The 17376-nt window shown below is 41.6% G+C and overlaps 2 protein-coding genes across 3 annotated transcripts in view; both read right to left on the bottom strand.

Moving 5' to 3' along the window:
• Window positions 1-262: 262 nt before the first annotated feature.
• pnisr (PNN-interacting serine/arginine-rich protein) lies at window positions 263-7560 on the bottom strand. Of its 2 annotated transcripts, XM_034101998.1 has the most exons (12): window positions 7463-7560; window positions 6855-6963; window positions 6569-6745; window positions 5636-5871; window positions 5101-5263; window positions 4360-4550; window positions 4082-4216; window positions 3888-3987; window positions 3237-3290; window positions 2662-2856; window positions 1133-2204; window positions 263-633 (listed from the first exon to the last, which is right to left on the bottom strand). In XM_034101998.1, exons 2-12 carry the CDS (start codon window positions 6940-6942, stop codon window positions 600-602), a joined length of 2445 nt encoding a protein of 814 aa, XP_033957889.1. In that variant the 5' UTR covers window positions 6943-6963; window positions 7463-7560; the 3' UTR covers window positions 263-599. The 2 variants fall into 2 exon arrangements, with proteins under 2 accessions (XP_033957889.1, XP_033957890.1); XM_034101999.2 differs by lacking the exons at window positions 263-633; window positions 1133-2204; window positions 2662-2856; ... (1 more) ...; window positions 3888-3987; window positions 4082-4216 and having other exon boundaries at window positions 4462-4550; window positions 5700-5871.
• A 5076-nt stretch (window positions 7561-12636) lies between these two features.
• Window positions 12637-17376, bottom strand: part of usp45 (ubiquitin specific peptidase 45) — a 50260-nt gene continuing 45520 nt past the window's right edge. The window contains exon 16 of the mRNA XM_034101964.2: window positions 12637-15436. Coding sequence (XP_033957855.1) covers window positions 15306-15436 — 131 coding nt within the window. The 3' untranslated portion in view covers window positions 12637-15305. The remainder of the gene's footprint in view (window positions 15437-17376) is intronic.

Genomic DNA, 17376 nt, shown 5'->3' with positions numbered 1-17376 from the left:
ATAACCATATTTAACTCAAAGGAAGTCCTACTAGGTGACTGACTTATGTGTTTTTGTGTTAAATTACAAATTAAACACTTCAACAAGGGATAGTAGTTCCAAGTGGATCATTTCCAATAAAATAAACCACTTGCCAGCATATAGTGGACCTACCCTGGCCTGTATGTGGAGACAGTTACTGAGCAATGTATGTGTTTTCAAAGGGTGGGGGATGTGTGGGAGGGTGTTATAAGTAGCACAAAGAAAAGACAGCAAGACAAGACAAGGAACAAACAGTTTTATTGGACATATTACAATAATGTTTTGAGGAAAAAAGTTAATCCTGTTACGGTTTTTAAAATTATACAACTTTAGCTTTTTAGTGTCCACAGAGTCTTATTAAGCTTTGCATAATGATACAAGTGAAAACTCCTACCATTCAAAAAGTTTGAAGTTGTTCTTCAGTCACTTAAAAAATAACAACATATTTACAAAGATGAAAGACGTGTGTATGAGAGGGGGGTTCACCTACACAATTGCCTCTATAATGAGACAAGCCTGTTCAACTCATGGAATTTAAAATGGTAAAGTGCACAGATCAGGAGGGTTAACCGTGCTCCTCAGCGTCTGCTACGACGGGAGGGGGAAGTTGACCTGAAAGAGAGCGTGGACACAACATTAATACTGCACCAATCACACGTACCCACGCAGACTACAACATATAAACATGCACAGATGCCCCCACCCATCAGACATTCTGTACCCTCCAGAAAAACTAATGTTCTGCAGACTTTAGAGAAGCAAATATACCCTGCAGTGCAAGGCAACAAATGGTTTCATATCTTAACAAGTTGCTACAAAAAGATGAAGCTGGCTTTAGGATGTTGAGACATCATGTGACTTGTTAGAAATTCAGAAATAACAAATGTGATGATAGATAACACACAGATGAAGCATTACAAACTTTATTGCAGACTTTACAATGTTAAGCAGATTTGACTGCAGTTGACAGTACATTTTCATAACATCAGTCAACAATTTTCCTTTTCAAAGTTATTGCAAAAATACTAATTCAAAATGACTGTAGAATTCACAATGAGACATACAATGAAAAACATACAGTAAGAAAGAAAGGGAATAAAAAGAATACTACCTTGATCGCGACTTAGACTTGTGTTTGCGGCTTGCCTTCTTACCAGACTTGTGAGACTTTTCCGTCGACCTTGAGCGACTACGTTTAGATTTTTTAGATTTCTTTTCCTTGCTAACTTCAGGGGTGAGGGACCTACTTGAGTCGGAGTCTGAGCGTTTCTTGCTAGCTTTAACGGAGCCCTTCTTGCTGGATTTGCTCTCCTGCCGGGAGTGCTTTTCACTCTGAGAGTCCGTGCACGAGTCGCTCTCCTTCCTTTTCTTAGATTTGCCATTCTCCTCTGTAACTGCAGAGCTTCCTTTCTCCTTTTCCTTCTCCTTCTCCTTGGCCTTAGGCTTTTCTTTCTTTTTGTCTGACTCCTTCTCCTTTTTTTTCTTGTCCTTCTCGTGGCTATGACTCCTTTCCCTCTTTCTCTCCCTGTCTTTGCTGGAGGCCTTCTGCTTGTGTTTGTTGCTACGGCTGCTGTCTCTGCCATCCTGACTCCTTTTCCTCTCCTTCTCCCTTTCCTTCTCCCTCTCTCTGCTGCGGCTGTCTCTGGCCCTGGCTCTGGCCCGCTCTCTGGATCTGGATCTACTCCTGCGGCTCTTGCGCTCCCTGGACTCGCTGCGATCTTTCTTGTGTCGGCCTGATCTCTCTGCGCTGCTCCTCCTCCTCCTCTCCCTGGCCTTCTCGCTGCGATGCCGGTGGGAGCTGCGGCTACGCCTGCGAGCCTTGTGGGAGGATGAGCGGCTGCGCCTCCTCTTCCTGCGTGGGGAGGAGGATCGTGATGAACTACGGGACGATGCCGAGGAGGAATAAGACGAGGAGGAGGAAGAGTGGCGGCTGCTGTGGCTGGAGGTGGAGCGGGAGCTGCTGCTGTGACCGTTGGCCGGTGAACTGCTGCCGCCTCGCCCTGACCGCTCCGTCCCTCTGCCCCCCGGCTTGCTCTCGCTACCCTCCTTCTCACTACGGGACCTACGCCTTTCTACCAAGGGCTCCGCCTTTGTCTCTTTCATTTCCTGTTTGTGCGTATTCTCTGGCTGGCCCTCATCATATTCCCCCTTTTCTCTGCTCAACCTCTCCTTCGCCATCTCTTCTGTGAAAACAAACAAAAACGCAGGTTAAAAATAAACTAAGAAACATCATGTCATGTAAAAAAAGAAAACTAGACACAAACTGCACAGTTTTACAATAATTATGATTGCATTCTTCAAGATGAGTTTGATAGAGCACTAACTTTTACGACTCATTTTTTGCAAAGAATACATTTTAGCAACTTCAAATAATCGATTAGTTCCTTTGTCTTTAGATGACTATTTAGTGAAAATGAATGAATCCAATTATATTTATATAGCACATGTGTCTCCGGGGGCTTTGCAGTGTGCACAGTATACGACTCTTTGTCCTTAGACCCTCGCAGCGTACAAGGAAAAACTACCAAGAAAGGTTTTCTTTCCTGTAGTCTGACATATAGGTTTTTGTGCATGTAAATGGTGTGCAAAGGCCTTCCTGAAATTCCTATGCAAACCTGCAAAGACACAAACATGTCTTACCCCGTGCAAGCAGAGCGTCCTGCGCCTGTTTGTCCTGCAGCTGCTGCGCCTCCCGCTCCTTGCGGCGGAAGGCGTCCTGCTTCTCTCGGATGCGGTGGCGCAGCTCTTCGTCATCTGTGTCGGAGGATTCGGACCCTCGAACGCTGCGCTCGTCCTCATCCTCACTCTCGTCTGAACCGTAGTCACCGAGCCCACCTGCCACAACAGAGCCCCCGGGTGGTTGAGTGTTGGTATGGACGAAGATTTATTCTCAAAAGTAGGTTTCACTATAAAGCCCTTAATCCCAACCCAAGGTCCCCAATGGAAGGCACTTAATCCTTAAGAACAGTATATTACACACTGATTAACCCCTTCAAAACAAATGTAAACATATATCCCTTAAAGAAAAGCTGCATAAGAATACGTTCTGATGAAGAGCATGCTTCTCATCACAACGTTTTCACTTCGATCAATCTTTAGAAGTGTATTTTGGGTGTTATGGTCTAAGTTTCTCCTGTTTTCCTTCTAAAACCCCGCCATTTAATTAATATATATTCTCCATCCCGCCCCCCGGTGACAGAAAAAGGGATACTCACTGAGACCAGTCAGAGAAGCCAATGCACTTGACTGTGCCAGCTGTTTTGCAGGAGCTTTGATTCACATCAACAACAGGAACAACATGTTAAAACACAGAGCCATTTTCTCAAGAGAGTCGCTAGAGAAGAGGGGGGGTCACAGATAACTATTCACAAGAGCTGCCATTGGTGAAAAAGAGAGAACAGAAATGACAAAAATAAAAAATAAATAAAATGGAGAAAAGAGAGAGGGTTAACAAACACAATTCTGTCACACAATCCAAGTCAAATAGTCGCACAAGTGGGAAGAACCAATCTGTACTAATGCAGTCACGTCAGTGGAGGAAGTGTCTTGCATCTAAAACGTGGATGCTGGTCAGATTCAATGCTCAGACATCATTCACTCGTATCAGAGTCTTTCAGCAGGACCTTTAATACCGTGAACCAGAAATACTGCTTGTGAAAAGCTCTGTGCTCTGCTTCTGATGCATTAGCAGAGAATGGTTGGATTTCAGACGTACTCCAAAGTTTGCCGCTCAACCGCCCTACTTTACAGGGCCTTACTGAGTGCACGAGATTATTATGCACATATTGGATTCTCTTCAGATTTGAACAACAAATGTCTTGGTGACACATATAGATTAAGTAAAAGTGGAAAAAACAAGAGCAGACCTCGAGTGGCTTTGCGGTGCGTCTCTCTGGCCACATGCTGGATCTCCTCGTTGGTGACCTCGAGAAGGATCTCTGTCAGAAGGGTTTTTGTGATAAACATCTAAGAAGAAAAAGAAAATCCATTATTTGTATATCAATCTCTTTGAAGAATAGGCAACTACAACGGTTGAGATGCAGAATAAGATCAAACTGACCAGCTGGAACTCCTTTTCCTCCTCCGTCATTTCAGGTTCGCTGTCCTCTGCAGCAGGTGACGGGCTTCGACCAGAAAATTCTTTTTTGATGGAGGGCTTTTCTTCATCGTTATAATTCCCCTCATCGTCGCTGTCCTGATGGACACAGGAGCAAGGGACTATGTTTAACAACGTGCATAAGTTGTGATGCAAATGATACTTTTGCCAGAAAAACAAAGTGTCAAGTGATTTTCAAAAGGAAATCATTTTTATGTCAATGGCAGAAATGTGTTTCTTACAAATTTGCTCTTGCGGGGCACTCGTGGCCCGTCGCCTCCTTCCTCGACCTCGCGCTCTTTGGCGTCGTCTTTTGTCATTTTAGCGCGCTCCTTCTCCATCTGTTCTCGCTCGATCTTCTTCTGCTTCTCCCTGTCCATCTTCTCCAGGCCCTCTCGGATCCAGGCAGGTAGCGTGCGCCTCTTTACCGCATCTGAAGGTGACATGAAGGTCAAAATGAGTCCTCCACATACTGCAATGTTAAGATTCAGAAACCAACACATCTTTGCAACATCATACAGATTCCTTTTTACCGCGCCGACAGTTTCCTGATCTGAACCGTGATATATTAACACTACAGTTACAGCCATGTGTTCGAAAAACATTTAATCAAGTAGTTTTCACTTGTAATTAAAAATGTTTAGAATGTGGGATTACTACTCAAGTGTTTTGACTTACTACTACTTGACTACTGTCAGTTGTGTAGTTCACATTCATTAGTGCAAAGAGGTATGGGATGGCCATTACGACAAAATATCTAAACTATAGTTCATTTGTAGCCGTGCATAATAAAATGTTAAAAAAGTACTTGCGTAACTAAGTGCGAGTACAATGAACTACTTGTAATTAAATTAAGAGCATTCTTTTTTGTTACAAAAAAACAAAGCAGACCTGAGGTTTACACACAAACTGCACCTCAGGCAGTCTTCTAGCTGATCATCTTAATGTGATGGCTGGCTATTCTTAAAGGGAATCACACTCACCTAATGTTGCTGCGACCTCCTGTTTGACAGGAAGCTGGATGGGGGATCTGGGGCGCTCCCTGAAGCCGGGGGGTCTGACATCTCGTCTGTTCTGAGGAGGACCCTGCCAGTATGGGGAGTGGAAGTTTGTGGGTGCGGGGGCGAAGGATGAGGCGGCGCCATGCTGTGGAGAGACCGCACAAATAGAAAATTAAAAAGGAAGTTCAAAGTACAATAGGTCCTCTCTTATCTACTGAGTGTTGTTTTTTTATTCCCCAGATAAGGTTAGCTGACATTCATCCATCACTACTGACTGGGCTAAAATGTCTGTTTAGTTCAAAATGTAAAATAAAAAGCAGCTTATAAACAATACCAAACCATGCTGGATCCTCAACAAGCCAACACTTTCCTCTGCACCGCATCAAGAAAGCAATGACTGATACACCTAGATGCTGGGACCCGGCTCTGTTTCTATGGATTTGCTCCTTCTTGTGTTACTTGGTTGTCACACTAAAACCCAAACGCTTCAACAGTTCCTACTGTAGCATCTGCATACCTGATAATCAAACTGGTTCATGGCCATGGGGGCCATGGCGTAGCTGTCGGGCTGTGCCCCATACCCATGGCTGTTCTGGGGGTAAACCCCGTGGTGGGCCTCAGAGTTGAACTCCACGCTGTCCTGGCTGTTGCTGTCCTCGCTGGGGTTCACCACATCCATCGGCCCTGAGCCAGGGGGGATCCAGGCCTGTTCAGGGGGCGGAGGAGGAGGGGGCTGGCCATGCATTGCCCATTCTGGTAATGACAACAGAAGTAATAAACAAAAGCCAAAGCAACACGGACATATATGTGTAACAATAAAAACACAACTCTGGACATTTTCCTCGACGTCTGAACAAGAGGGACTTGGTATCCAGCTGTCTATCTAGTCATATACATGAGGGGTCACGAATAGTCACAAATCACCTTATTCTCTTTCGCCTTATAAATAACAGTAAGCTGTTCTTGACCAGCACAGAAAATATGTAAAAATAGAAACTTGCTATGAGGCATTTGACAATGTTAAAGTTTCATCATGATTATCCTGGATAGAATAATTCAATATTAGTCAGAGTATCATAAAAAAACAAGCTTAAAATGGCACTGACAAACTGAAATGAATGTATCTTCCATTGTGGAAGATCCATTGTGTTGACTCAATATTTGTGTATGTGTATTTTCTAGGCAACACAAATTTTCGTGGAACAAAAAAGTATTCTTACATAAACCAATCATACACCACAAGGTTCCCCAGCATTAATGCAACATTTTGCATCTGTTCTTTCTTGCATGATAAATGTTGTATTTTTTCTTAGTTAAAACAAGGCTGGCTCGACCACAACAACCTCAATAATGGGAATACAACAAAGTGTTTTGATCATAATCAACCAAAAAGTCCTATATCTTTCCGTATCATCCCTACTTGATACCATTCATGGGGTTACAATTGTACCTGGCTGCCACATTCTGCCAAATGCCGGGTCGCCAGGGAAGGCCCCATGGTTTCCCGGCCCAACCGGTTCAAGGCCTGGGATGTCCTGGCCATTGGGCAGAATGTTGGGCTGCTCTGGTCCTGTCGTCTCCTTCTGTGCTATCCATGCTTGTGCCAGGGCAGCCCAGTCCACTTGACCTGCACACAGACAGAAGGTATTACTGGTCTATTGTGCAAAGAAGCCCTGCAGAGGCTCAGATCTTCTGCAGAAAAATATTCTCATGGTGCATTTGCATCGCTCACTCACCTGGATCTTGCGTGTGCTGGAAAGATTGCATCCACTGCTGCTGGCTCAGGGGCCACTGCGGCCAGGGTTGTCCTCCCTGGTCCCACATCACTCTCTTCTGAATGTACACCTGAAATGCACAGGCCAGCTAGTTACATTTTAATTTGCGCCATCACTTCTGCTGACATGACTAGAGCTGCTGCAGTTTGTGCGCAGTAACACTACACTGCGTTTACTGGCCAGAAAGAGCGAGTGTTAGCTATAAGATGAAAGCTAACGTTACATGTAGCTAAGCAACTAGCTGTATTTAGCAACATGGGTTAGCTGCAAGTCATTTGTGCTGTTTAGAGTTGGAAACCCTCGCTATGCAGCATGGGATAACTCCGTGTCAACACTGACGCATGATACTGAAATAAACTTGGGCCAGTGAAATCCCAAACTCTGAAGGTGCCTGTGGAGCTAAATGCAAGCTTACGTGAGCTAAGCTAATCACGAAAGCTAAATAATACTAGCACTATTATTATACCGTGTGAACAAATGTGCTTTAAAATATAAATAGATAACACACTGGAGGGAAAGTACGAAGTAAACCTATATGAGCGCTTTGCTTAGAGTAACATAATCCCCACCTTTTCCAGACAGTTTCTCTCCAGCGCTACGGTTCAGAGTCAAAATGGCTGCACCAGTGAACTACTCAGCTCGGAGGAAGGAAGTGTGGAACGTGAGGCTCCGCTGCTGCCTTCATAGGCGGTTAGGAATATGACAATATAAAATCTATTTACATAGATCGCCCCCAATAACACAGCGCATCTAATGGATGTATTGCCTTCACCCATTTTTAGCCGGTCTTGGTTTATTTTATGGGGCAATTTTGTTCTTGACCAACGACTTAAATTAGATTTGTGGTTGTGATTCGTGGTGTTTTTTCAGTAAGAATTACTGCCTTAAAGGCATCGAGGGGCCGCGAGACATTCAGATGCCGATTAGGTTATGACGGCAGACCACAGACACGCGCACAAAATAGTGAATGTATGCAATTTAAATGAACCAGATTTTCTTTGGACAAAGACTTAAATTCAACGTACACTAACAACTGTATTTTATTTATTTCCATTGTAACATTTAATATGTCACACCTTTAACAATTATGTAAAGCAGGGGTGGGGAAACTTTTTCCTCTCAAGGGCCATTTCAATGTTTTCAACATCCTCCGAGGGCCGTACAAATTATTGACCTCTGCTTAAAAATACTAAAATCACTGCCCATTCATTTGGCCTTTCTTTCATGCTGTGCAAAGAAAAAGCAACCTCTTAATCCAGATATCTCACCATGACTCTTGCATGCATGCACGTGCACGGTTGTGGCATGACCAGCAAAACAGAAATATATGGACACATGATGTGTGCAAATGTATTTAGACTTCTATCCATGTGAACATGATGGGGAGGACCTAACCTCATCTAGGGGGGTCCCATGCTCGCCCGGGAAGATTTATTTTTTAAATATTGAAGTTAAAAGCATCAATCTGGTGCACTTTGAGAGCAAAATTAAGAGATCTATGGATAATTCTCTCAACATCCATATAAAACAGAACTGTATAGCCTACAGATTTAATTTTTCTTTATAGATATTTTACAAATCACTCCCCTTTTTTTATAACTGTAATGATCATATAAAGATGTGCCTTTACCTCACTGGTTGTAGAAAAAGCTTCTTATTCGTTAGCATAGCTAGCTAACCAGATGCTAATAACAACAACACAGTTATTGACTGGATGATCAGTATGACAGATGAACAGATCACCACTGGGCTCTCAACTAAAGACACAGCCACGCAAAAACTGCGGCATGTGTATGGCTCCTTATGGGTACTGCAATTTGTGAAGTCCCGGCCCAATGGTTCTTAGTAACATACCGTTAGTTCTATAATGTTTCCTTAAAGAGCCTGTGACAGCATCCCAACAACTGTTGTGCAATGAAATATTGGGCTAATAATCTCGAACCGTCAGTTTAAAAAAGAAAAAGCGATACCGTTCCGTTAAATATTAATAATTGCGAACATCGCGGGGAAATTCCATCGACTCATTTTGAAGTTTTGGGGGAAGCCGGAAGTGACGTCAATGCGGGAACGCTTCGAGAGCCAAACACGGACAAAGTGTGTTGTCATGCGTAGAAATTGTGAATTACTGAGATTAGGCACGTTAATAACGTTTTAATGAAGTTGACTACAGTATATTCATATTTGTCAGTGCTTTCATGTCAATTCGGCGAACATAAACATAGATGATCGTGGTGAAGATGATGATTACATTAGGATTAAAAATCGGGAGTGAGAGCTGCTGAATTTCCTCCCGTCGGATGTGATATAAAAACAAATCGATTATTTTTGTAGTTGTAAACTCAAGTGGATGAAACTACATTTATTAGTGCTTTCATGTCAATTCGGCGACATATGATACATTAAATGATCGTGAGGATGATGATTAAAAATCGTTTGTTTGAGCCGGGTACCGAAGTGGGCCGGTCGGATAAGTAACTAGCACATCCCCCATAGGCGGCGCGTGAGGCTCAGGTTTGAGAAGGCTAAATAACTTCTTTTACCTGACGCTGCCCGCCTCCGGCGTCTATAGAAAAGAGATCAACTCAGTGTGCGGAGTTTAAATCTCTCAAGTCATATTACAGGATAAAGGAAATACAGTTTAAACTGCCGTATGCAGAGAAGACGCCGACGTGTCGCACTTATCATTCATATCACACTGATATGATGATATCACATCATCAATCAGATCATCGATCATATATCACAATATATCATATATTTCCTGATCTGAGTCAGCTTCTCCAGCCTCACCTGGCCGTGCAACACTCACAGTGTCACAGACTGTATGCAGAAGTATTATTTTAAGCAACACATTATGTTGACGAAACACTCGAGACAAATGTAATTAAAGTCAGATCCACTCGTGTCTTAGACGTGAACGCGCTCTCAACTGGAGAGAGAAACCCTGGCTTGATTTACCGAGTTGATAACCAGCGTCGTAGGACCGCTTAGCGAGATCTCGTTTGTTAGTTTGTTGTTGTTAGTTTGTTTGTTACTCAAACATATCCAGGGTCTGTTGAACTGGCTTCGTAGTACAGGGCACAGGTGGCTAGCAGCGCTAAGGTCAAAGACACAGACATTATACATTATATTTGTATTTTACCAGGATGCAGTGACACAACTATTTACATATTTACATTTACTATCTACAGCACCCACCGCCCCTGACATCCCCCACTCCCCCGGTTGACAATTTACTAGCGGTACCGAAGTGGGCCGGTCGAGAGTTCCGGGATGATTGTTAGTCCCATTCCACCACTGGCTACATGACCATATGATCGCCCATATTGACGCACCTCATTCCTAAACTTCTAACAGATACAACATAAACCGATCCTTCAGCCTCATGAGCTCTCAGACACGTTCAAAATTAAACTGTCATCGCTGTCTGAGTTTGCTACTGTGTGCGCCATCGTGCGTTTACATGCAGATGCTGGGATCCTGAACCGTGCAGCTGGAGCGCTGTGCCCGCAATGACGTCACCCATCATTTGGCGGGACTTGAAGAATCCGCGAGAAGATCCAGAAAATTGTCAACATTGAAGGGCAGATTAATGGTTATCAAAGTACAAATATCCCAAATCAGTTCAGTAACGGTTTTCAAGGGGACAATATGTACTCAAATTAATGGGTTTGGATGATGGGGGAAAACCGTGTCACAGGCTCTTTAAAGGATTTAGGAAATGAAAGATTGTTGTATTTTGGTTTGGTCCATTTGTCATTTTCATTTAACTTGGTTAAAGTCTATGCTACCGAGCTTACTTTTAAGTACAATATCAGTAGTGTAAAGTACTGATACTCCATGTACTTTTTACAAGTTGTAGGCCTACTGGTAATTTAATCACAAAACTACAGTAGCCTATATTTCAACCAGTGATGGAATGTAACTAATGTATTCAAGTACGGTACTTAATTACACAAACACATTTCAGTCACTTGTACGTTATCTGAGTATTTCAAGTTAATGCATCTTTATACTTCAACTCCACTTAATCTCAGAGGTAGATGTACTTGTACAGCTTTAGTCACTTTACAGATTAGTTTTACATCCCATTGCGGTCTATAGTGAAAACCAAAAATCTCTATTTTGATTTTAATGTTTTTAACTGAAGGATGAATTATTAAAATGAAAAGCTGGCCTGTTTTTCTGAGAAACTCAAAGAATTGAATTTTCAGAGAAACTTTTAACAGGACAGAAACAAAGTAACACACATGATGATTTTGTAGTGTTTTGCATTGCTGCAGACGTAACTATACAACATTACATAAAGGAGTTACAATTAGCACAACCTTGGACAGTAAAATGCAGTATACGCTAATCCAGTAGTAATAATAATCCAAAAACATCATTACTAGGATATATACACCGACAGGGAACATTATACTGCACAATTAAAACATGTACATTTGCTGATTGATAATACATACTTTCACCTAAGTAAGGCTTTGAATGCAGTTCTTGCAGTGTTTTTATAGTATTTATACTTTAACTTCAGGAAATGATTTACATACTTCCTCCACCATTGGATTTTAGCACAGGGCCTCCAAAAACCATTTAAAAAACAGAGACCACCTGGACACCCTTATTTATTTGTATATTCTCTTTAATTCATATGGTGAATAATACTCAGGTAAACTTAATTTATTAATCATCAAAAAGGAATTTCCCTGCAGCTAACTAAGGGTCAAATTCTGGTTAATCTAGCCATTTGCTGCAATTCTAAAAGCCAAACATATGTCTTAATCAGTACAGGGCAGCATTTATTAAGCATGTGTTGGGTACATTCTAAAGTATTGCAGCAAAATACAGCCACAAATTAAACCCTGTTAGCTGAAGTGCTTGATGTCCGGTTGCTCAGCAGCTCTGAATGGTTGCCACCACTTTCCTAAAAACCTGAAATGATTGAACACATCTTCTGTTGTAGGAGAGGGCTGTGTGCAGGTGTTGGTCAGTGCTCTGTCTTGTGCCGTGTTGGTGTTAATATGGCGCCGATGTGTGTGCACTGTGAGGAGCAGAGCCTCAGGCTGGTGAGGCCGTTTGCATGAGGGAAATGTGTTGATGCATGGTATGTGTGTGTGTGTGTGTGTGTGATATGGTGACAACCGAGGTGAGACTGACAGTGACGATGGTGTGCATGGTGAGATCAGCACAATGTAACCCTGCTGCTGGTAGATAGGTGCAGTAATGAGCAATCCAGCATTGCTTTGTACACAGGGGGAGGGTGCCTTTCATTAAGTGAGATTAAATCACATCAGCAGCATGTCCCCGAGCCAAAAGCCATCTCGCCCGCCCTTCCTCCCTTGTGCTATAAAAATAGACAAATGCATTTCAGAAAAGATTTGCTCTTTTTGTTGGTGGCGGCTTGACAACCTGTTTAAACGTAGCGCCTCAGATGTCACAGCGTGTGGGAACAACAGGACGTGGAGGGCGATGTTTTTGGACGTTGCCCTTTTTCCTGATTCCACACCCACCTCCTCTTCACCAGCTCGCGACATGTTCTGAAGCAGTGCTGCTTTGCACCCGTCATGCCCGATCACCAGCGAGGATGGGTTGAATATGGCACCGCTGGATCCAGGGCGACAGCCCACAGCGGTGGTGGTGGTGGACAACATCTCGCTTCGAGTAACAAGAAAATGACATCAAGTCCAAAACAGAAACAGCAAAACCGTCCCCCCTTCTCAACACAGATAGAAACATGAGAATATCCAGTTCATAAATTAGATTTATTTTGATACAGTATGTCGTTATACTCATTCCAAATGTCTCATAATTGAAATTGAATGGAAACAAAACTTTGCCTCGAGGAAAAACCCTGCACGCCTAAAGCACCATGATTCTGTATTGTATGAACAACTACATATACCTCCTTATTGTTTTTGCTTACAGTTATACTGTACATAAATATCCCTCTTTGCGTTTCACGGTACATATGTTCGTCTTCTCACCATGCATGAGTTTCTTTAACCTGAAGCACAGGCACTGAGTTCTAGTTTTTCAAAATAAAAGAATGGGAAACTGATGAACAACCCTTTCCATTTCCTATAATTCCATAGAAAAAGATAAGCAGCTCATTTGACAGACATTTCAGGAATACATTCATTTAGAACATTTACCAATGCACATTACAGCAACGATGTTTCTTTTTATAGATAAGTCTTAAGATTGTGTTTTAACTTTTTTTGAATGTTTTTTTTTTTAAGGATAGTCACTGCTTCTTTGTTGATCCTAATAGGTTTGTGAGTGCGCCTACACAGTAGAAGTACCGTACAATGAAGGCACACAAGTTGCTCGGTTGGTCTGACAAACATTGAGTACGTTTTCTTTTTGTGCAACACTCAAGGACCACACCGGCGGCCCTGGATTAACTGACGTTAAAGAAAGCGTATGAAGTCCTCGTGTGTTCGGTTCTTCTGCTCCAACTCCGTCGCAAAACTTGTCTTTGGCAAATGTAATCTACTGATAGTCTTACATTTTTACATTCTGATGTAAAAAAAATAACAATCCTTTAAAATGAGGCTGTAAAATAACTTGTGCTGTTCTTAAAAAGGTGCTATGTGTAACATTTTAAACCACTATGTTGATGTAAACTTGTATAATCTTGTTATCATTATCAGCTAATATGATAAGTAGCCGTTTTGGTGCTGTATTATTAGGTTCATTAGGTTTAAGTTTCTTATATGTTCGCATTTATTTCACATTAACTCTGTCACAAATGATATAGCTTCCTGTCCTCATACTTCAGTCTCTGTAATATAAAGAAAAAAATGTCTGAACAAATGTTTTCTCTTGGCATTTCTCACATTTCTGCCAGAAACAATCAAGAAGACATCTGAATAATTCTGTACTGGGCCATGGTAAAAAAAAATTATAGAATTACCAGAATAAAATCACAAATGTATGATAAAAAAAGGAGATTGTCTGGGTTTAAATTCAGAAATCCACACCGCAAAAAAAACCGTATGATAAATTGTGTTTTTTTGTCAAGAATTGACATCACTTAAATTGCTAGGTTGGACCAACCTCATCACACCACAGACGCAGCTTGCCGTGTATTATGCCTGCAGAAGATGACTTAATCAAATAATAGGATTTAGTCATAAGTTTTACATTTTAATCTAAAGAAATATTCAGGTTATTTTCTAGTACATTTGTGAGCTTTTACCTAGTGCTGGGTCATATAAGGTTTCATACCGAATACTGTGAACTTTATACCATATGATATTTTCATATACCGCAATACCATTGAAAAAGTGGCGAAGGGCGCTCGAGCGGTGCGGCAGTGAAACAAGTCCCCGTTATTCTGAACCTAAGTTTGAAGGTCAATCATAAGATAAGGATTTCAAATGTGCACTGCCGTTTCAGAGAAGGGGGGATATATTTACATTTCCAAACAGTGCTTGTGTTGTTAGTTGTTGTGGTACGCATAGTTTGCACAATAAAATGGTTTACATTTTGCAGCTGTTTCCTGCATTCTGATTCCTTCACAACGTAAGACTCATGATCAATTGTTTTTTTTGGGGGGCCAAAACGTATAAATGTAAATACATTTCCAATCATTCAAACATATAAATAAATACTGTAAAACCGTTATAATTTGGAAGAAAACTGTGAATTTTTGTCATACCGCCCAGCCCTACTTTTACCACTCAGAGAATATTCATGTGTTTTCGTTGTAATTTCACGACATGAATCTCAGAGAATATCTAAGTTATTTTAACATAAATTCGGGATAAATCTGAGCAATGCAATAAAAGATATTTGTTTCTGTATGATGATTCTTTGAAACATGCCCATCTTCTTCTTGATGGTTGTTTGGCAATTACACCAGTTATAATGCTAATTCTCATTTACCATAGTAATGGTTAAGGAAATGATACACATAGCACCTAAAACCTACTGTACATTCTCCTGTCTCTTACTCACTCATTCACTCATCACACACACTTACCATCCATCAGTCAGAGCTGATGCGGTTTGGCATTCGATCATTCTGCTTATTTCCTGTTTGTGACATGTAAAAAACCCTCCTTTTTGCAGTGAGTATCTCCGGCACGAGATTGTGACAGAAATAGACGATACACTTAGAACAGCTCAGGCTCAGTCATACTCTTTTTCTCTGACCTTTCTTTAAAGGGTAAGAAACATGAATGAAAATAAGAAAATAATCACTTTAACATAATGTTTATCTTTTATATATGTAAGATATTAAGAGGTGTGATTTCAATTGAGACAGTCGTTCCTCAACCAAGATGAGTAAGTGTAAAGTCCCTTTTTCTTTCGTCCAGCTTCTCACAGACACAGTATGAGGAGTTTTACAGGCGTGTACCAAAAACAAAAGGAGATCTAGGGAAAAATACTTTTTAGGGAGTTACATTACAGGAGTTCCTCGTAGAAGAGCAGGTATGCCTGAGAGTTGAGTACCCTTGACTCTGGTACCGTCTGAACGGTGGTATCGCTGATGTACACCCACTGGCCCTGGAAGCTGCTGCCGGCATCCCTCGCACCTGAAACACACACACACACACACACACACACACACACACACACACACACACACACACACACACACACACACACACACACACACACACACACACACACACACACACACACACACACACACACACACACACACACACACACACACACACACACACACACACACACACACACACACACACACACACACACACACACACACACACACACACACACACACACACACACACACACACACACTGTCAAAACACAGGGCACTCCTTTGAGACATTTGTTTGCTATGTGGGGCTGATTTAAAAAGGGCCATATGCTGCTTTTTTGGGTTTACGCTTTCCTGTAGTGTGTTATAAAGGTTTTTGTGCATGTAAATGGTTTGCAAAGGCTAAAATCTCAAAGTTCCACGACATAGTGACATCAGTTGGTAACACTCACGCTTCTATGAAAAAACATATGCGTATGAGAAAAATAAAGAGCTTTTTGAACATTAAATCATGTAAACATGTCTCAGTAGAGTCACTAAATAAATATATGAACCTGAACATGAGCTTAACAGGGCACCTTTAAACTATCCATATCTCAGGTCGTCTACTTCATGTTCTTCAAAGAGTCATTCACTTGTTATGCTCCATATAACTGGATACAAAACTCCAAGAAAACTGAAAATCCGTTGCAGCCCCATTTTTAGAGATTTGGGTATGGAGGAAAAGAGAGAGGGTTGTGTTTTCTGACACTTGGTGAGTTCCCTGACACACCGGGGACACATATTCATGTGTAAAAGACGTACAAAAGTGCATTTTTCATGATAGGTCCCCTTTAAATAACACTATCCAACAAAAAAAGAAAGACATCCATACTAGCATGAAACATTTTAGGCTTCTCAATGACGCAAGTTATACGCAACCGTCACAGCTAAATGGTGAAGCTGTTGTAGAATTCAATTACTTACACTGACTGCTGTTTGCTGGCACAAACAAAATCAGTACACCAACTCAAAGACCTTGACAATCCTGAATTGAGTCAGATGGGTGCTGTAAACTGTCTGCATGGGTGTGCATCTTTATTTTTGCTTTGTTCGAAATGTGTTTTCTGCCGAGTCGTCTTGCACAACCATTCACTTAAGCAGCTCAACTCCTCGTGTGTCACCCCAGCTTTAGTGACTAGCGGTGGGCGATAAGAATATATATATCGTCGAGACGATATTAGGTCTCCACGATATGCCTTTTCAGAGATATCATATCTATCGTGATAGTGCACCAGGGTAGGATTTTCACGGCGGCCATGACGGCCGGTCTGGCCGTGAAGCCCCGAAAATAATTGTACGTCCTACGGCCACCATGGCCTGCGTGCCCCTGATACTGTTAAAATCTCGAAGTTGCTTTAAAAGCGTCAGAACAGTGGTTTCTGAACTGCGTTATGCTGCGTTCACAACGGACGCAATGCGAATATTCCCACCCTAACCGCTGGAGTTTCACCGCAGCTGTCAGCTGTGTTACTCGTCACTCAAACAGGACGCCCTGGTGAGGGGGTGGGGCTTATATCCATGTAAATACTGTGGTGGAAACCAACTACGACAAAATGAACCTATTTTACCGTGATTTAATTGTAATACACGTTTCAAAATGATGCCGAAGTAACTAAATACTGACAACGGTTAGTTAAGTCTAGTCAGGATTCAGACAGTATTGCACTTCATTTATTGTCTTGGTTGATTATGTTGGCTTATATTTTATTTTATCAATAAGGTATTTATATTGTTTTTCCCTTTTGAAACAGATGTTCAGTTATGTTAAAGTCTTTGATTGCACTTCAAGTCTAAAGTTTACATTTTAATTGTTTGGCACTGACTTTTCCTCATTGGTGTTTTATGTTTTACTTAGTTATGTTTTACTCTCCTTTTCATGTGTATTGATGTTACATTACTGCTAGTGCTACCTAAAACAGAAAG

Source organism: Pseudochaenichthys georgianus, chromosome 16 (assembly GCF_902827115.2).
Source record: "Pseudochaenichthys georgianus chromosome 16, fPseGeo1.2, whole genome shotgun sequence".
Classification (NCBI taxonomy): Eukaryota; Metazoa; Chordata; class Actinopteri; order Perciformes; family Channichthyidae; genus Pseudochaenichthys; species Pseudochaenichthys georgianus.
The sequence above is the reverse complement of the archived record's forward strand: the minus strand, read 5'-3'. Positions and strand labels throughout refer to the sequence as shown.

Coding starts and splice junctions, on each gene's coding strand:
- pnisr (XM_034101998.1), bottom strand. CDS start 6,942: ATGTGGGACCAGGGAGGACAACCCTGGCCGCAGTGGCCCCTGAGCCAG. Junction 6,746..6,854: donor CCAGCACACGCAAGATCCAG/GTGAGTGAGCGA, acceptor GTCTGTGTGCAG/GTCAAGTGGACTGGGCTGCC. Junction 3,988..4,081: donor AGGAAAAGGAGTTCCAGCTG/GTCAGTTTGATC, acceptor TTTTCTTCTTAG/ATGTTTATCACAAAAACCCT.